This window comes from Camellia sinensis, chromosome 10 (assembly GCF_055761805.1).
Source record: "Camellia sinensis isolate YWXY chromosome 10, ASM5576180v1, whole genome shotgun sequence".
NCBI classification, from domain to species: Eukaryota; Viridiplantae; Streptophyta; class Magnoliopsida; order Ericales; family Theaceae; genus Camellia; species Camellia sinensis.
The window spans coordinates 28,259,320-28,280,533 of NC_138970.1; the positions used below are offsets into that span (position 1 = coordinate 28,259,320).

Here is a 21,214-nt window from a genome sequence, read left to right on the forward strand (position 1 = left end):
ATTGAAAATTATCTTCCCTAATTTGACTTGTTTTAAAACCAGTTTTGTTAGGTATTTATTTATTATTATTTTGTGACATTTATTCAATTTTTATTGTTTTTACTTTCTGGTTCTTTTGAACTAGAAGTCTCTAAAAATTTAAAATTAAAAAATATTTCTAAGAAAAAAATTAAAATTTTCTAGAAAAAATTGCCCTTTAATCTAGTATCTGAAAATTAATTAGTTGTCATAAAATCTTACTTAAAAACAAATGAGAGAATAAATTCAAAGGCACCATAGAAAGGGCCAATGAAATGGATCACACATAGCTTATGTAATCATTATATTATAATTATGTATTATTATAATAGAGATTTTTTTTAAGGTCCATAATATGAGGATTTTATAAGATAAATGATATAATATTTTTATAATAATTAAGATTTCTCAACATTTTTACAGAGAAAATGCGCCTTAGAAAAATTTTAATTTTCACAGAGAAATTTTGAAATTTTCTTAGTGTGATCACATAGAAATTTCATTGAGGAACTTTAACTAATGAAAAAAATAAAAAATCTTAAACCTCTCTTATTATATAAAATTAGAGAAAAATATTTAACTAATTTTCCCTATTATGATAATAAGACTGGACTACCTTTCCTCTTTTGTGCCATTAAATATTAAGAACCCATATATTAGCGGATGAAAAGTGGATGAAATGCCAATACTTTTGACTAAAAATGCGGTATCATTATCAATTAAATATGTTCTTTTGTCTTCCCCATTAAATTTATGCCCTAGCAAAGATTCCTCTTTGCGAAGACATTAGTCAAATTATAAAATATATAATTTTATAAATTATTCTTATTAATCATTTTTGTTTAGTGAATGGATTCAATTATGGACTTGTTTGGTACAAATTTTCAACTTTCACATAATTAACTTTTTAAAATTTATTTAAGTTATTTTAATTTTATAAATTATAAATAAAAAATGTATCAAATACTTGACACGAATGTTTAAAATAAAAGTAAAAATGGTTCCAATAAACTGCACCAAGCCTATGTGGGCTACAAAGAGATAAAAACAATATAAAGAGTTTGTTTGACCGAATTGTATATAAAATTTGGCAAAATTTCTAGAAACAATCCAATATTTCATCCATTACTAATTATTTTCAAAAAGTTGGGTTTAAAACATTTTCAATAAATGATCGTAGTTTCAAATATTTGATCATTTTTTATTTAGAAAAAATCTTGACAAATGAATTCCAAAAGTAAGAACAAGAACAAGTGAATTTAAAAATGCCAAACTAGGCATTCCTCTTGCAAAAGCAAGCACGCAACAATTTCAAGACTTGTTGATGATATGTCTTCTCACTCAACATCCTATTATTTTTTTAAGGGGAGCTTACTCATAAGTTTTATATACAAAATTTAAAATTTATTTAGTCTCAAAATAAAATATTTATATCAATTAATTTTATATATTTTTAGTTGTTACCAAAAAATTCTATTTTTAATTTTTTTTTTAAAGATACTACTACATTTTACTATTGTTGGAGTTCTATCAGACGTCATCGGAGCCTCGCTAGAATGCTCAATGTGTGGGTAAAAATCTGACCACACTACCCGTTTAGTGATCAGCAGCTAAGCACCGGCAGAATAGATGGCTCCAGCAACCTGTAACAGAAAAGAAAAGCTCCGGCGGTGGTTCTTCCACCCGGGGGCACTCCGACGATCAAGTCAGTATGATTCTCAAGGATAATCAAGTATTAAACTGAATACTCAAAGTATGAATTACATACCTTAGACCCACGGGGGTGCCTTTCTTTTTATAATGTACTCAATCCAAGTCCAACTAGAAGTATGACTTCTATGAACTCCAATCTTAGTGCTTACTCTGGACTCTTTAAGAGATAGAGATAAACTCCCTAAGAGCTTTATCCTTATCTTAACTAAGTCCCCTCTTTGCCTTAGGACTCTTGTCCCTTATCTTCGGACTCCGACATCTTCGGAGATGACCTCGGCTTCTCCGAGATTACCTCGGCTTCTCCGAGATTACCTCGGCTTAACTACCAGGGCACGTGGCACTTCGGCTGACACGTCGGCGTCATCATGCCACGTGTTGGTATTCAAAAAATATGTCCCCACAACTGCCCCCTAGGTTCTATTACCTCGGCATTCTGAGGTGATAGAACCTATTCCGAATTTTTTGTCACTTCCTTTCTGAATAATGGCTCAAGAAGACTGCTTTGCCAGGATTATCTTCTTTCAGCCGACGTGTTCTCTTCGGAGAACGAGGCTTCGGTCGTACTCCCCTATGCACATGAGCTGTCATTCATGTCTAACTGTTTCTCCCACGTGTTTCGTCTTTGTTTGAGCGTGTCAGTGACGCGCCTGGAAGCTGTCTGTTCGTTCGTCTGCGCCGTCTGACGCGTGCGTTACCCTAGGCGCAATAATTGCCCTATTTTTGCCGCCGTTTCAAATTTTTGACAAAACTTCTTTTGCCTCTATCTTTTCTTCACTTTTTCTTTTCATCTTCTTTACTCTTTCTCTTCCGAAAGCTCGTTCTTCCTCTTCAAATCTGCCATTGCTTCAATTTCTTCTCTGGAACTGTTCTTAATCCCGTATTTCTTGCAAAGCCTCTTTTGCTGTCGCAACTGGTTTCTGGGTTCGACGAGTATTGCCTTGGCTTCACTTCTCCTGGTAAGTCCCCTTCCTTTAATTTCTTTCATTCTCTTTATGCGCTATTGTCAGTCTGTTGCCATTACTGATCTTACTCGAGGTCTGGGATTTATTTGTATTTTGAATTTTGTGGCTATATTTTGAACCTCTATGCTTTTCCATCATTCTTTTCGCCGCTGTTCTTGATTTTTTTCTGTACCTCTATTGTTTCTGAAAATTATACCTCTGTTCTTGAATCTGAAACCTCGTTTTTGTTTTCTCTTTTTTGTATCTGCCCCAGATCTGTGCCCCCGATCTTTATCTTAATAGTTCGTAGATTTGGGATTTGTCTGTAGAACCCTTAATCTTTAGGGAAACCTTAAAAACGCCCGTCTTCTGAAACATATTCCTCTTAATTTAGGCCGACACAATGGGTATGTGGAGGCACAGGGTAAATACCCCAACAAGTCTTGAATACTTTAGGCAAGAATTCTCTATCCCAGCCGACGTTCATCTTAAGCTGGCTGGGGATAATGACACTATCGTGCCTACAGACCATACAATGCCTTTTCCAGTAGTTGCTTTTATCGAATGTGGACTTCGGCTTCCACTTGATCCCCTTTTTCGTCAAGTTCTCTATTTCTATAAGCTAAACCCCATGCAACTTACTATCAATTCCTATAGGATAATTAATGGTATTATAGCCTTAGCTAGGCAAGAAAACCTCAGAATCACCCTCGCCGACCTTCAATATTGTTATACCATGTGCCCTCTTGATCTGAAGGATAGGGGTTTTGTATATTACCTTAAGCCGAGATCCACTCAGTACAAGATTATAGCCGACCTTCCAGACTCCAACAAGGGGGCTGGAGATGACTATCTTATTGCCTCTGGAAATTGGGAATTTGGCCCAGATGAAGATGTCCACCTTTACCCTCTTCCTCGAACACTTACAGAGGGCAAGAGTAAGAGCCCTGAGTCAACACTTAGTTGTTTTCATTCAACACTTAAATACTTTTGTTGTTTCTGACGTCTGATTCTTTGCAGATCTTCATCAACCACCGAAAAATTTTCGTCAATCCTTCTTCCCAGGACCAGATCTGAGAACACTTCTTGGTCTTCCAATCCTTAAACGAAAAGCCCCAGTATTATTAAACTTTGTCCCCACACACAAATCCATTTTACCCGACGTCCCTCGAAAAAGGAAGAAGAGTCTCTCTCCACCAACAGCCACAACCTTAACTGCTTCTACATCTCGGACAGATCAAGAGTCCACATCTGACCCAGCCGATCTTCCATCAACTTCGGCTCCCTTCTTAATACCAATTCCTGAACGTAAACGCCGACGAAGGCTAGTAAAGACTGCCGAGATGGTTCGTCCGAGGCCTGTCGTCCAAGACCTTCTCGCCGATATTCCAACTGATGCCGAAGCCGCACCGGCGCAATCAACGCTCCCTCCCAAACAAAAGAGAGTAAAAAAGGCTCAGCCTAAGGCCAAGGCTACAGACGCCGAGGCTGAGGATGCTCTGCCGATTTCGAAGCTAGCTGAAAGCAAAAAATCGGCCTCTACTTCAACCAAAAGGTCTGCTGAGGGCCAACCCTCAGGATCTACACAAACAAAGAGGCCAAGGTCATCGTCTGCGACGACCTCGGCTTCAAAGAAGCCCGACGTCCCATGGGCCCCTGATCTATCTCTAGAGGACAGGCCTATCATGGCTAGTGAAAGTACTGATGATATCAACGTTGCTGTCGCCCTTAGTACCGCTCTTCTTCTACCGAATGATTTGGAGCGAAATGCCAAGTTCAGTGAGTATGAAAATTACGCTCTGATGCTCCAACACTCTGCCCAAGTAAGTATTTCTATTTGTTTTTGTGTTTTTTCCTTCTGTTTCTTTCTGAGAACACTTTCTGATACTCTTGTTTTCATTCAGGCTATCCAACATGCCCATTCATTTTCAATGCAATCCTTTGAGAATCGTCAAAGATTGGTTGATATGAAGAGGGAAGCAACTTCAATGAAGAGAGAATTAAGGGCCCTTGAAGTAAAAATGAAAAAACTAGAGGATCAAGCCGAGGCTGCAACGAAGAACCAAACCTTAGCTCTTGAAAAGGCCGAAGCTGCTGAGGCCGTTAAAAAAGTAGCTGAAGCCGAGAAAAGGGAGGCCGAGGCTCAGAAGGTCCAAGCGCAAAAAGAACTTCAACAAGCTTTGGCCACCAAGGAGGCCGAAGTCAAAGAGGCCGATGAAAAGGCCTATGCTCAAGGCATGGCCGACGTTGCAGAAGAATACAAACTTCAAGTCAGGCAGGCATGCAACAGGGGATTTTCCCTTGGTTGGATGTCTCTGATAAAGAAGCTTGATCTCCCTGCTGACTCGCCATTGCGCCAGGTTGATGCTAATCTTCTACCATTTCTTCCTCCAAGTCAAGCTGAGGATGAATCAGAGACCGAGGTAGAAGCTGAGGGTGAAGACGAAGAGAAAGATGAAGGTGAAGCCTTGGTGAGAAAACCCAAGGGCGCTACTGAGGCCAAGTCCTTTCCAGCTGAGCAAATTTTAGACTTAACTCAAGATGAAGTGGGTGATGAGGCTGAGGAAGTGCCCAGGGAACCTGTTCAGGGGTGTCCATCATCTGACCTTCTTCTGACTGACAGAAGTCTTGACACAACTTTAGCAGAGATAGATGCCGAGATACGAGCGGAGAAGGTGGCCGAGGATATTCCAGCTGAATCATTCGAGGTTCCAGTTTCTGCTGCTGCTGATGTTCAAGAGTCTTGATTTTCCCTTCTTTCTTTTCTGGATTTTGGACTTTGTTTTTTCTTTTAATTCCTGAACAATGTACGTTCCTTCTTATGGCCGATGTGCCTTTTTCAGTATGTAATTGCAACTGTTCTTGCAATGGATATTTTTGATCTTGTGATGTTCTGTTGCTTGCTTCTGCATAGTTCTATACTTAGAAATTTTTGCATGCTTTCTTTGTGCAATCTTCTCGGGGCTACATACCCTGGGTATAACTGCAAGGCTTTTACTTTGGCAAGATACTGTCCTGCAAACTTTGTATAAATTCTGTGAAGAACTAAACATATACTACTCAATGTATACTTTTGCCATTTTTTTAAGTTTTCAATAAGTATTTAAACAATGATTTCGTTCTAACCTACTTGTAAATTGCTACAAATTTCAACAAGTGTTTAAATAATATACTTAACCTTTGTATCGACCCGTTAATTTTCTGTATACCTCAGCGGGTGATCATACGTCGGCTTAACATAGCCTTGTAAATGGCTACAACTTTCAACAAGTGTTAAGCATCTTCTCTAGGGTTCAGACAACCCACATATTGCTATGAGAACTTACGCAATAACCTCGGCCTATCTTCGACTTGTAAATTGCTACAAATTTCAACAAGTGAAGGTAGGGAATCAGCTTGATTCCAACTTGTGAATTGCTACAAATTTCAACAAGTGGATCAAGGAATAACATCGGCTTAACTTCAACTTGTAAATTGCTACAAATTTCAACAAGTGAAGATAAGGAATCAGCTTGATTCCAACTTGTAAATTGCTACAAATTTCAACAAGTGGATCAAGGAATAATATCGGCTTAACTTCAACTTGTAAATTGCTACAAATTTCAACAAGTGAAGATAAGGAATCAGCTTGATTCCAACTTGTAAATTGCTACAAATTTCAACAAGTGGATCAAGGAATAATATCGGCTTAACTTCAACTTGTAAATTGCTACAAATTTCAACAAGTGAAGATAAGGAATCAGCTTGATTCCAACTTGTAAATTGCTACAAATTTCAACAAGTGAATCAAGGAATAATATCGGCTTAACTTCAACTTGTAAATTGCTACAAATTTCAACAAGTGAAGATAAGGAATCAGCTTGATTCCAACTTGTAAATTGCTACAAATTTCAACAAGTGGATCAAGGAATTATATCGGCTTAACTTCAACTTGTAAATTGCTACAAATTTCAACAAGTGAAGATAAGGAATCAGCTTGATTCCAACTTGTAAATTGCTACAAATTTCAACAAGTGGATCAAGGAATAATATCGGCTTAACTTCAACTTGTAAATTGCTACAAATTTCAACAAGTGAAGATAAGGAATCAGCTTGATTCCAACTTGTAAATTGCTACAAATTTCAACAAGTGGATCAAGGAATAATATCGGCTTAACTTCAACTTGTAAATTGCTACAAATTTCAACAAGTGAAGATAAGGAATCAGCTTGATTCCAACTTGTAAATTGCTACAAATTTCAACAAGTGGATCAAGGAATAACATCGGCTTAGTTTGCCTGAGTTTGATATGTCTTCAATAACCATTACTCATACGTGTTGAGAGAATTCTGAAAAGACTTTATTGATAATATCGGCCAAACAATGATGTTTATCTAATGATAGAAGAATTTCAAGTTACAAGTATTCCAAGGTCTGGGTAGTGCTTTGCCCTCATTGTCTTTAAGCCGATATGCTCCATTGCCCAATACTGAAGTAACTCTGTAGGGTCCTTCCCAGTTCGGGCCAAGCTTGCCTTCCCTGGGATCCTTCTTGTTTCCGACGACTTTTCTTAGGACTAAGTCGCCAACTTGAAAATCCCTTGGATTAACCTTCTTGTTGTAAGCTCTGGCAAGCTGTTGCTGGTATACTGCAAGCTGAATTGCAGCCTTCTCTCTTCGTTCTTCCAGTAGATCCAGGTCTCGGGCTAAGAGTATGTCATTGGTGCCATTCTCTACTCCCTGGGTTCTGATCCCTGGGATGCCGATCTCCAATGGGATGACTGCTTCTGTGCCATAGGCCATGGCAAAAGGGGATTCTCCCGTTGATCTTCTCGGCGTGGTCCGATATGCCCAAAGTACGTTAGGCAGCTCGTCCACCCACTTTCCCTTTGCTGCTTGGAGCCTCTTCTTTATCCCATCCAGGATTACTTTGTTGGACGCCTCTGCTTGCCCATTACTTTGAGGAAAACTTGGAGTTGAGAAATAGTTTTTGATCTTGAATTTCGCACAGAAGTTTTTGATAAGTTTGCTGTCGAACTGTGTTCCGTTGTCGGCAACTATTGCTCTTGGAATCCCAAATCTGGTGATTATGTTTCGCCAAATAAAATTCTTGACATCCACATCTCGGATTTTGGCAAGAGGTTCTGCCTCTATCCATTTTGTGAAGTAGTCCGTTGCTACCAGTAAATATTTTCTTTGCCCAGTTGCCTGGGGAAGTTGTCCCACCAGATCCATGCCCCATTGGGCAAACGGCCAGGGGCTGGATACTGGGTTTAGGTCGGCAGCTGGCTGATGTATCAAAGGTGCAAACCTTTGACATTGCTCACATCTCTTTACATAGGCTTCGGCATCCTTTTGCATGTAGGGCCACCAATACCCCTGGGTAATGGCCCTATGGGCTAACGATCTGCCCCCGGCATGGCTTCCACAAATTCCTTCATGGATCTCATAAAGAAAATCTTCAACCTGCAAAGGGTGTACGCACCTTAAAAGTGGTCCAGTGAAGGACCTCCTGTAAAGATGGCCTTCCGCTGTTAGGCTGAATCTGGCGGATTTCAGCCTAATTTTATGTGCTTCTTTGTGGTCTTCTGGCAGCTTCCCCTCTTTTAGGAACGCAATGATTGCATCCATCCAGCTTGGTCCAAGGCCCACGCACATTGTTTCTTGTTCGGTGCTCTGTTTATCTATACTCGGGGCCGACATGTAGTCGATCATAATTGTCCTTGTTTTTCCAGTTTGAATTGAACTGGCCAGGTTGGCTAATGCGTCGGCATGGGTGTTGTCATCTCGGCTGACTTGGAGTAATCTGCAGTTCTGAAATAGGGCCGCCAGTCGGATGACTTCCTTTGCATATGCCGACATTCTTTCGTCTCTGGCTGCAAATTCTCCTGTTGACTGGTTAACAATTAATTGCGAATCACAAAAAACAATTACCTCGTCTGCCTCTGCTGCTGTTGCTAGCTTTAGTCCTGCAATTAATGCCTCGTATTCTGCTTCGTTATTGGAGGCTTTGAACCCCAGTCGGATGGATTGTTCTACAATCTCTCCATCTGGAGATATCAGCAGTACTCCTGCTCCTGCTCCCTGGCGGTTTGAACTTCCATCGACATATAGTCTGAACGAATCGCCGATGTAGATGCTGCATGGTCTGAGCCTTTCTTTCTCTTGCTGTTTTGTCTTTGACTGGGTTTCTTTTTGTTTGTCGGGGTGATGCTCATCTCGGCTCGACGGAGCCTGAGGTGCGATGGCTTCAGGTGTGAGTTCTGCGACGAAGTCGGCCAAAACTTGGCCCTTTATTGCTGTTCTTGGCCTGAATTCTAGGTCAAACTGTCCCAGTGTTACTGCCCATTTTGCTATCCTTCCTGTTAAGTCTCCTTGATGTAATAAGGACTTCAATGGGTGCTCTGTTAGAACCACAATCTTGTGTGCCTGGAAGTAATGGCTTAGTTTCTTTGAGGCCATTACCAAGGCTAGCATTAATTTTTCCAGTGGTAGGTACCTTGTTTCTGCGTTAGCCAAAGTCTTGCTTACATAATAGACAGCTTTCTGTTCCCCTTTTTCCTCGCGGATTAGCACTGCACTGACTGCGTGTTCAGAGACTGCTAAGTACAAAAATAATTCTTCTCCTGGAACAGGGTTAGAAAGGACCGGGGTTGTGGTCAGGTACTTTTTCAGATCGGCTAAGGCTGCTTCACATTCTTCGGTCCACAGGAAGTCTGTGGCTTTTTTTACCAGGTTAAAGAAGGGTCTGCACTTGTCCGAGCTTCTGCTGATGAATCGGTTCAGGGCTGCGGCCCTTCCAGTGAGCATTTGGACTTGCTTTGCCGATGTTGGGCTCTGTAGCTCCAGGATGGCTTTGATTTGGTCTGGGCTGGCCTCTATGCCCTTTCTTGTTACCAGATAGCCTAGGAATTTACCTGACCCAACTCCGAAGGCACACTTTGCGGCGTTGAGTCGGAGCCGATATCTTTTGAGTATGTCAAAGACCTCTTTTAGGTCGGCAAGATGACCTTTTGACTCCTTGGTCTTTACGACCATGTCATCAATGTAAACTTCTACTGTTTTGCCGATCAGATGTTTAAACATCTTTGTTACTAACCTCTGATAGGTTGCTCCTGCGTTTTTCAGCCCAAAAGGCATTACCTTATAACAGTACAGGCCTTTCGGGGTGATGAACGCGGTCTTCTCCTCATCTGGAGGGTACATAGCAATCTGGTGGTACCCTCTGTATGCGTCTAAAAAACTCATCCTTTCGTGTCCCGAAGTGGCGTCAACCAGTTGGTCGATTTTGGGCAGAGGGAAACTGTCCTTGGGGCAAGCTTTGTTGAGGCTGGTAAAATCCACACAAACCCTCCACTTGCCATTTTTCTTTTTTACTACTACTGTGTTGGACAGCCACGTTGGGTACTGGACTTCTCGGATTGCCCTGGCTTCAAGGAGTTTGTCTACCTCTTCCTCCACTGCTTCGACGTGTAATAACGTCGGCCTTCTGGCTCGTTGAATCACTGGTTTTGCCGATCTGTCGACATTCAAACTGTGGCAAGTGACCTCGGGGTCAATGCCAGGCATTTCATAGGGTGTCCAGGCAAATGTCTCTATGTTTGCCCTTAAAAAATCTTCTAGTTCTTTTTCTTCTTCTTTGGCTAGGCCGGAGCCGAGAAGAAAAAATCGTTCTTCGTCGCCCTCCTGGACGAAGATTTTCTTTAGTGCTTCTTCGCTTTTCTCGGTCGGTTCTTTCCCGACGTCTTCCAGGACTTCCATGTCTCCATCTTCAACTTCTGCTTTCTTTGGCTCCTGTATACTACAGGTGGACTTTATTGCTGCCATGGAGCAATTTTTGGCTTGTAGTTGATCCCCTCTGACTTCTTCAATCCCATGCTCCGTTGGGAACCGGAGTAGTTGATGCAACGTCGAGGGAACTGCCCCCATTGCATGCAACCACGGTCTTCCAAGGATGATGTTGTATGGTGAGGGTGTGTCAATGACCAGGAATTCTGTCCTGATCTTCTTAGTGCCGGCTTGTACTTCTAAGCTTGTTGCACCCAGTGGCCATGTTGGTGTTCCATTAAAGCCGACCATCGGGCCGCTGGATTGCTCTAGGTCATCGGGGTGAAGGCCTAGCTCTCTGTAACATCTGACGTACATGATGTCACAGGAGCTGCCTTGGTCTATTAGGATGCGTTTTACTTGGCATTCCCCAACCTGGAGGGATACTACCAAGGCATCATTATGCGGATGTTGGACCAGTTCTAGGTCGGCTTCGGTAAAGGCTATCGTTGGCCCTTGGCATTCTTCTGGCCGATGTCTCTTGTCCCCAACTTGGTGGATATGCTGTAAATGTCTTACCCTCTGGGTTTCTCCTCTGACCTCGTTTTCGTTGACCCTTGAGTGGATCACATTGACCACCCTTGGTTCTCCTGCCTGTGGTCGCTGTGCTGGGGGAGGGGGTGCTGCTGGTGCTTGAGGCAACCTTGCCTGTTCTTCCCTTGTTCTGGCCTCATCGACCAGGTCCCTCAGAAGGCCTTGCCTTACTAGGTCCTCTAAGTGTGCTTTTAAGGCCCTGCAACCTTGAGTTGGATGCCCTCCTTCATTGTGGTAGGCACAATGTCTGCCGACGTTTTTTCCCATGAATTCCCCTGGTGCTCTTTCTGGAGCCCTGAAATATGGTTGATTCCGAATCCGATCCAAGATTTTATGGATGGGGATCCGGAATACCGTGGTTACCGCCTGTTTATTTCTTAATTCTATTTCTTGCCTGGTGAGTCCGTTGTTGACTCGGCCTCGCTTCGGTGAGCCGTTTCCCTTTTCTTGCTTCACTTCTTTGTTTCCCGACGTATCTTCCTCGGCCCTGGCGTATTTCTCAATTCTTGCCATGAGTTCCTCCATGCTCTTTGGCAATGTTTTTGCCAAAGACTTCCGTAGTGGGCAGTCATCGTTCAGGCCGTTCTTGAAAGACACGACTGCTACTTCCTGGTTGCATTCAGGTATTCGGTTGAACACCTCGTAGTATCTCTTCGCATAGGCCCTAAGGCCTTCTTCCTTGGTGATTCTTAGAGCCATCAAAGCATCAACCCTCAGGGGTTGCAGCTTGTTGGTTACGAACCTGGCCACAAACATCTCGGCCAGGCCTTCCCATGTCTTTATACTTCCTTTCGGTAACTTGTGGAACCAATCAGATGCAATTTCCCCAAAGGATGAGGGGAATACCTTGCAGAGCAATGGTTCGTTCCCGCTATATAGTGCCATTGAATTTAGGTATAGCCCAACATGAAAGTTTGGATCTGACTTACCATCATAGATTTGGAACCTCGGCATACTGAACCTCTTGGGTGGTTCGAATTTGTCCAGTTCTACCGAGAAGGCTGTCTTCGGTTTTACTGGGGAGTTTACCTCGGCCTCTGCATTTTGCTGCCTCCTCTTGAGGTAGTCCCTTAAGTCTTCTTTGCTCCTCCCTAGAGCTCGGCTGTCTTTTGATTTTAGTCTTTTTGGTATACTGCTCTCGGCCTCGAGGTGGGTCCGTTTGGGTCTTTCTTCATGGGTTGTGTCAAAGTGGAGTACTTGCCCCTGAACATGTCGATGTTCTTTGGGGTCTGGATTCTTCATGTGTTGCGTCCTTCGGGACTCCTCTTGCCTTGGCCTTTCTCGTCCGACTTCCCTGGAAGACCGGTGAGAATGCCTGCCGCTCCTGGTATGTTGAGGGACCTCGGGGATTGTTTTTCCTCCACCTTTCTGGGTGTTGGTTGCTGGCATCGGCGTATCTTGCAGCGGGTATGGTGGTTGCATAACATTGTTCTGCATCATGAAGTTGACGACCGACTGGAGGTCCGCCAACTTGTTTGCTAATTCCTTTACTTCCTCGTCTCTGCGTAGGCACCTGTCCCTCCATACCTGGAGGTTGTCTTCATTGTAGTATTTTCCTTGGTTTGATCTTTTTGTTGTGTCACCTTCCTGGATATCGTCGTTCTCCTTGTGACCCTGGTCACGGGTTTCTGTATTGCGATTGTCTCCTTCGGTGTCAAGGTTAATCGGTCTGCTGCTTCCAGAAGGAGCATCGTCCCCAGCGTTTCCTTGTTGTCCGTTACTGGCCATCTATTCTTCCTTCGTTCCCACAGACGGCGCCAAATTGTGTGGGTAAAAATCTGACCACACTACCCGTTTAGTGATCAGCAGCTAAGCACCGGCAGAATAGATGGCTCCAGCAACCTGTAACAGAAAAGAAAAGCTCCGGCGGTGGTTCTTCCACCCGGGGGCACTCCGACGATCAAGTCAGTATGATTCTCAAGGATAATCAAGTATTAAACTGAATACTCAAAGTATGAATTACATACCTTAGACCCACGGGGGTGCCTTTCTTTTTATAATGTACTCAATCCAAGTCCAACTAGAAGTATGACTTCTATGAACTCCAATCTTAGTGCTTACTCTAGACTCTTTAAGAGATAGAGATAAACTCCCTAAGAGCTTTATCCTTATCTTAACTAAGTCCCCTCTTTGCCTTAGGACTCTTGTCCCTTATCTTCGGACTCCGACATCTTCGGAGATGACCTCGGCTTCTCCGAGATTACCTCGGCTTCTCCGAGATTACCTCGGCTTAACTACCAGGGCACGTGGCACTTCGGCTGACACGTCGGCGTCATCATGCCACGTGTTGGTATTCAAAAAATATGTCCCCACACTCAACATCACCGGAAAATCGCCAGAGTATCGTCGGAATGTTTTTAAATGTTATGGGAAGTCGTTGGAATGTCTAGTATGTTCGCTAGACATCAAGAATATCACCGAAGACTCATCGGAATGTTTAAAATATTACCAGAAAAAAAGAAGAAGAATAAAATGAGAAATTAAGGTTAAAACACATAGCAAAATGTGTTAAATATTAAGAAACTGAAAGAAGAAAAAAAACCTAAGAACAATAAATAGCAATAATGGAAAAAAAAAATATGTTATTTTCAATTTTTGTAGGATTTAAGCAAATAATTTTTAATATTGAACAAACTAAAAATAAGTTTTGAAACTGTAAAATGTTACATTTTCAAAGTATGATTCTATTGTATTTATTCGTATTAATCAAATTGAAAAGCATGTTATAAAACTGTAAAATTTTATAATTTTAAAGAAAGTTATGAAACTGTAAAATTTTACAGTTCAAAAAAATGATTCATTTTAGCACCAAAAAAAAAAAAACTGAAACTGTAAAATTTTACAGTTTTCAACGCTTGTAATTAAAACTCGAAAATAACTTATTCAGAATTTGAAAATCTTTTCATTATAACAGGAAAATAGAAGTGTGTAGTATAAAAAAAAAATATTAAAAACTGAGAGATTGAAGGAAAGAGATAAATATAGAGAAATGCTTGTACTCCGACAACTGTTTTTGGGTTTAAATCTAGCCGAATCTAACGTAGATCTTCAGATCTGATGTAGATTTGAGCAGATCTATATCAGATTTGAGTAGATCTATTTCATCTTCTTTGCCTTCGGTGAGCACAAAGTAAGGAGTTGGTGCTTGACAAGTCGTTACATACACACAAAAAAACCACTAAACTATACCAAATTCTTTTAGAATAATGGCAAGTCGATATATCGATCCACATGGACAATTGTGAAATTAGACTAGTTTAATAGCTAAATTCCTAAATTAATTTTGATTAAAAAGATTGAGAGATTTTATGGCTAATAGGGAATTAAATGAAATTAAAAAATTAAATTGATAATTAAAATTAGGGTTTGAGATATTAATTTTTGAAAAAAATTTTAGGGCAAAGAATTCACCACTAACCATATAAACGAGATTAAACATCGGTTATCAATTGCAATCCAGTTTGAAATATCCAATATTTCTGTAACAACCCTCGTCACTATTTACTGATTAACTACCGATTACTGCTAAACTGAGACTGATTGTGATTGATAACTGAAGTAACTGAACTGATTGAAATACTGAACTGACTGACTGAAAGCTGAAACTGATTGATTGACTGTATCTGTTTAAATGCATTTCCTATCTATCGATTGTTAATTGATCTGTTCGTGTTTTTATGGTTAAATGGCGAATTGAAGGCCTTATCGGCGGCCGAACCTGAAATTGATTAATGTTCTGTGTTAGTTAGAATTTATAGGATTTTATGGCATATTTATCTGAAAATTGATTTGGTATGATTAAATTAGATTAATGAAGTTAAATTGCACAACTTAGACTTAATTACAACCTTGCCCTACTAGTGGCCACTATCTTACACATTGTGAGACTTGTAAACAAAACATTTCTTCTTCCATTTCTTGCACACAACCGACCAAGAGAGTGAGAGTGAGGGAATTGAGTTCAAGTGAGAGCCTAGCTTGGAGACTTGGAGAATTTGCAGGAGATTTGCTTAATTGAACTTCTACTCTTGTAATTGAAGACCTAGGTAAGGAAATTCAACCCCTCATTATTGTGTTTAAGTTGACTCTTGCATGGTTCATGTCTAATTGAAGGGTTAAGTCACGAATTGGTTCATTAATGTTGAATTGGAGCTCTTTCCATACATGCATGTTTGAATTGTTGAATGTTGAGTTGATTCCATGGAGAATTGTCTCATGCATGATCATGGTTATGTTAAGTCCATGATTTCATCTTATTTTTGGAACAATTGGCTCCTTAGAGCATCAAATTGAAGCTTTGAAATGATTTAAATTCATGCATGTTTGTATGTTCTTCATATTCATGGAAATTGGTTTGAATTGGATTTATTTGAAACACCCTTGGGCTTTGATTTTACAAATTGAGCTTTGACTCATGTTAAAGTATGAGTTTTGATGTGTTTTCTGGAAAATTGGCCCAAGAGGATCGAAATTTATGGTTTAAAACTTGGTTTTGAGCTTGAGGTTCAAATCTGGAATTTCCAGAATTTGGACTCACGCTCGAGCAGGGTGACTGGCGCTCAAGCGTGGAAATCGTGCTTCCAGCATTTTGTTCTGTTTTGAAGTCCGCTCGAGCGGAATAATTGACGCTCGAGCGGGACATTGTGTCTCATGCTCGAGCGGGTGTCGAGCGCCCAATTGAGCGTGATTTTCGCCTATCCAGCACTTTTGACTATTTTGCAGAACGCTCGAGCGGGTAATTCTACGCTCGAGCGGAAACCTTTGTCTGCATATCCGCTCGAGCGAAGTAACCTACGCTCGAGTGTGACCCCTGTTTTCTGAAAAGTCTGAAAATGCTTTTAAAGTGCATCTTTGCATCCTCATCTCATCCTAGGTATTCTTAGGCCTAGTTTAAGGCATCTTAATGAGGACATAGATGTAGAACACACCGAGGCAAATTAGGGATTAAGTTATTATTTTCCCAACTGTGTAGCTTAGTGTGTGTTCAATTTGTAACTGTGTAGGGTTGGCGACTGGGGACGCGCTCTAGTTTTACTGTAGCTCAGAACTCTGAGTAACAATTGTGTAAAGATATGTTCAAAATGATTATCTTCTGAACAATTGAACTGTACTGCTTTCTGAACTGTTACTGTTAATTGAATGAATGTATGTCCTATATTCTGAACTGTATTGTGGCATCCTTAGCAACTACTGTTTACTATTACTGTTATAGAGATCTCTGTCGGTTCCCTCGTTGGAACCACTACTGTTACTGACTGATGGCCATCATTTACTGTTCGGTCTTTTAAGACCTACTGTTCATTGTACTGTTATGCTAATGGATGTACCACATATGATTATATCAACTGAACGACTGAAATACTGATTTAATGAACTATTTTCATTACTGTAAGGACATTCGTTCTTAACCCCTTTACGCATTGTGTTATTCACTAGGCTTTAGCTCACTGCTCATATATATATGTAGGTGTCCAGGCACCAGACCGCAGCTAGGAGCGTCGGGGTAAACTCCAGTTTTGTCGAGCCAACCTATGTGCCTCAATGCGAGGTTCCGAGCCTGTCAAGCTACGGCTTAGGGGTGTTTTTAATTTCCCCGTCTGTCTCTGTATCTGTTTTGCATAACTGTTACCGTACTGTTTAATAGGGATTAGGTCCCGGAACTGAATGAATGTATATATGTATATACTGTTTTGTCTGATTGTATATATTTGAATGAAGTCTTTTTGCATACAGACTGCCACAGCTCATTGGAGACTATTTATTTACTGTATTGGCTTCCGCCAGCCCCTGTACTCTGTCTTACTGTACTACTGTTAAGCAGGCCTTCGGTAATCTTGGATTACTGGCCGGTTACGGTGCTAAACCCATAGGGGCGGGTTTGGGTCGTGACAGAGTGGTATCAGAGTGATACTTACCACGAGTTATACCGCACACACGTGTCCAAATGAGCTATAGGGTGTCCTAGAAAAGTAAATAGGGCATCACATGAGCACGATAAGTGTGTGGCTATGACATGACTGAATATATGCTAATGTGTTAATCTGTTTAAATGAAAGACTGCCTATGTTGATAACTGTTATAACTGCCTATAGTGAAATGGATAATGCGAGAACTGCAAACGAATCTGAAACCTCATCCTCTGAGGCAAGAATGGCAAGACTGGAAAGAATGATGGAACTAATAACTGAAAGACTGGACCAACAACAGAATCAACAGCCCCCACCTCCTCCTCCAATACAGCCGGAACAGAATGCCAATGTTAATGATGGGGACATAATTGCTCTCACCCATAAGTTCAACAAAATGAAACCGCCGTCCGTTTAGGGAGGCCTTGAACCGTTAAAAGCTGAAGCGTGGGTTTTTGAGACTGAAAAATTGTTTGAGGTTTTTCCATGCTCTGAAGCACATAAAGTACTATTGGCCACCTTTACTCTGCAGGAAGAAGCTAGAAGGTGGTGGATGCTTATCCGTGATAACAACACCGTAATGACTTAGGCTCAATTCAAAGGAGCCTTCTTCGAGAAGTATTTCCCTCAGTGTGTTAGGGATAGAAAGGTGACTAAGTTTAAACAACTAAAACAAGGCACCATGTCGGTGGCTGAATATGAAACAAAATTTACTGAACTTGCCCGTTATGCACCACATATGGTTGACACTGACTACAAGAAGGCCAGAAAGTTTGAAGGCGGCCTTAATGTTGTAATACTGGACAGAATAAATGTTTTGAAGCTACCGAATCATGTAAATGTTCTTGACCGAGCCTTGATGGCTGAATCGAATATCGAAGCACTGAAAACTGAAACACCAGCGTCTGAATGGCGTGGTAAAAGGCAGGGCTTTAAATACAAGAAAGGCAAGCATAATCCATTGAACAAGAAACAGAATACGGGGTCAACAACTAGCCCCAGCCTAGGGAGTGGATTCATACCACCCTGTTCTGAGTGTGGCAAGAAGCACAAAGGGGTCTGTTACAAAATATCTGGAGCCTGTTACAGTGTGGCAAGGTGGGCCACATGGTTAAAGACTGCCCCTCTGCTCCACAAACCAGTAGTAAAGCTGCACCAAGCGTGGCAGCATCAACTATTGCACCAAAATCGAACCCCAAAGCTACCGAGAAAGAGCCCATGAGGCAGGGCCGAGTGTTCGCCCTAGTACCGGGAGACGTGTAGAATACTGAGACCGTTGTGTCAGGTATTCTCTCTATTTGTACTCAAAATGCTTATGTACTGATTGATTCGGGGTCTACGCATTCATATGTGTCGCATGCTTTGTCGCGAAAACTGAATAGACCATTAGAACCCATGAATTATCTGTTAGCTGTATCCTCACCTATTGGGGAATCTATGACCTGTGCATATATGTACCCTGCTTGTGAAGTTATTGTTGGAGATGCACATTTGTTTATTGACTTACTGCCTCTGAACATTGATCATTTTGACGTAATATTGGGAATGGACTGGTTAACGAAATATCATGCTACCATAGACTGTGTAACGAAACAAGTAGTTTTCCGTCCACCGGGTTTACCCGAATTTGTGTTTAATGGGGTTTGAGTAGTACCTCCTCCGTATTTGATTTCATCTGTGAAAGCTGTTAAATTGATTAGAAACGGGTGTAAGGGATATCTGTGTTCTGTATTGACTGTATCTACTGATGATAATGCTAACGTGAACAGTATTCCTATAGTCAGAGAATTCCCAGATGTATTTCTAGATAATCTGCCAGGGGATTTGACTGACAGGGAGATTGAATTTACCGTTGATGTGATTCCGGGAACGCAGCCAGTATCTAAAGCTCTTTACCGAATGGCTCCAACTGAACTGAAAGAATTGAAAGTGCAACTGCAAGAACTGCTAGATAAGAAATTCATCAGGCCTAGCACTTCACCATGGGGCGCTCCTGTTTTATTTGTAAAAAAGAAAGACGGCTCACTGAGACTGTGTATTGACTATCGTGAACTAAACAAGGTAACTGTGAAAAATAAATACCTATTACTGCGCATTGATGACTTATTTGATCAGTTACAGGGTGCTCAAGTGTTTTCTAAGATCGACCTCAGATCAGGATACCATCAGTTGAAAGTTAAACCAGAGGACGTTGACAAAACTGCTTTTCGAACGAGGTATGGACATTACGAATTTTTAGTTATGCCTTTCGGAGTTACCAATGCACCTGCTGCATGCTAGGCTGTATCTTAGTTGCATTCATGCATGTCATGCATATTACATCGTGTTCGGGATAGGGGTTAGCCCGGGCACGGGAAACGAGGTGCATTTCGTACTCCGAGTGACGGAATGTGTCTCAATTCCAAGTCACCGACACTCCGGATCATCCATGATGGAGTTAGGTCTTGTTGTGTTTTCATGTGCATTCATCCTATATTGAGTTGTGCAATTCGACTCCTCGGCCATCATGCCTTGGTATGCGTGATTGGTGGCACGAGGATCGAGGTATGCATATATTTGTGAAATACATTGCTATGCCCCTTTCCTGCTCTCTGTTGCAGCAAAATCAGGAATCAGCAATTTTTCGGGACTTGGCACGCATTTCAAGAATAACTGCTAAACAGAGGCTAGTTGGGGCATCCTGGTGGATTTCCGCGCAAGACAACCCGGACATGCATCATCCATCAGAAGCGAGGCAGTCCCTGGCTTGCACACCAGTTTATTTATTTTCTTAGTTAATTTGTAAATTAATTAGGAATTTGTATATTATTTGGACTGTAATATTTGGGCTGTAATATTCTTTCATTCGGGACTGTATATTTATTTGGACCCTCTGCGCGAGGGCAATGCTGTAATAAGTGTGCGTGTGTGTGTTGTATGTCTTCCAACCCCACGTCTTTCTCCCTTTTATTTATCCGCTTTTGATGGTTAGATTAGGGCATATTTCAATTAGCATACAGTATGATAGCATGTTTGCATCATTCATCTGTATTGCATGCACCGGGCTCGGCGCACCATACTAACTGCATCGTACTTTCAATTCCAAATTGAATACATGATAGCTGTAGCATTCCATATGCCATGTTTAGAATAGCCGAGCCTGCTATAGTTGCATTTTTGCATGTGTTGCATTAGGCATTTTTTTGTATACTTAGGATCATGCATGATTTCTAATGTAGTTTCTATTTTGGCTTGGAGTACTCGGTAAGTTTTATGCTTTAGCATCCTTGCATGCGTGTGAGTGACTGCCATGAATAGCATGCTTACTATGAGGCTATATGCTTATGTGATATAACTGCCTGAATGCCTGTGGGTGAAGGTTGGGTTATTTGAATTGGAATAATTCATCAAATGCGTGTTTTAAGCCCACTGGATAGTGGCAAAATCATGTTTTCTAAGCCCACCCGAGGGTGGCAAATCCACGTCTTAGCCTACTTGCGGGTAGCACCATCAAACCACTTTCAAATAAACAAACATGAAATGTTTTGTTCCAATTCAGGCAACTCAGTGTATACTTATATGCTGTGTGCATCACATAGTAACCTAGGCTAATAACCGGAATAAGGACACACAAAGTTTTCAAAAATTGATATCATGGTTAGTAGAGGCCGATCTTTGATCGGGCGAGCGGGGGTGCTCACGAAGTGACCTTCCCCAATCGTACCCAAGTTCCCGAGCCGAGGCAACTCTGGTGATGACGGACACGTGGCCTTTGGCACCGAGTCAGGGTTTCCTAAATTTTCCAAAATAAAATATCTAGGTGGCGACTCTGTATCTGGCAAAGCAGTCCATGTTTGGCACTTCTTTTCAAAAATCTGTTTCTCAAAACGATTTGCCGGATTTGGACTCTTTAGTTCAGACTTAGAACCGTGACAAATTTGAGAGTCCTGAGCTGTAGTGACCCCAGTATGAACAGAACGGGAGCTCGTTCCTCCCGGGGCGTTCGGGGACGTCTACACTTAATAACTTAAGTTGAAAAGACTACGAATCCGAACAAGTCATTCTCTTTATTTTTCCTTAATTGTGCAATGTCTAAGTCCCTTAAGCTTTCTAATTAACCCATGTAATAAGTATTGGGCCAATGACTCCCAAACTAGACGGTTTTAGGGCACTAGGTGTAGAGGCACCTCTACGGGCTTAATAACTCAAGTTAAAAAGGTTACGAACCGAAATAAGTCAAGTGTTTTTTATTTTTTATTTAAGAATCTTGGCTACTCATTTGTTCTTTTCTGCAACCCTAGCCATTATCAATGATGTA

The 21,214-nt window shown here is 41.4% G+C and overlaps 1 protein-coding gene across 1 annotated transcript in view; it reads left to right on the forward strand.

The window, feature by feature from the left end:
- The first annotated feature begins 3,023 nt into the window (after nucleotides 1-3,023).
- Nucleotides 3,024-21,214, forward strand: part of LOC145800254 (uncharacterized) — a 28,389-nt gene continuing 10,198 nt past the window's right edge. The window contains exons 1-2 of the mRNA XM_082889916.1: nucleotides 3,024-4,495; nucleotides 4,577-5,404. Of these exons, the coding sequence (XP_082746042.1) occupies nucleotides 4,016-4,495; nucleotides 4,577-5,404 (1,308 nt within the window). The 5' untranslated portion in view covers nucleotides 3,024-4,015. The remainder of the gene's footprint in view (nucleotides 4,496-4,576; nucleotides 5,405-21,214) is intronic.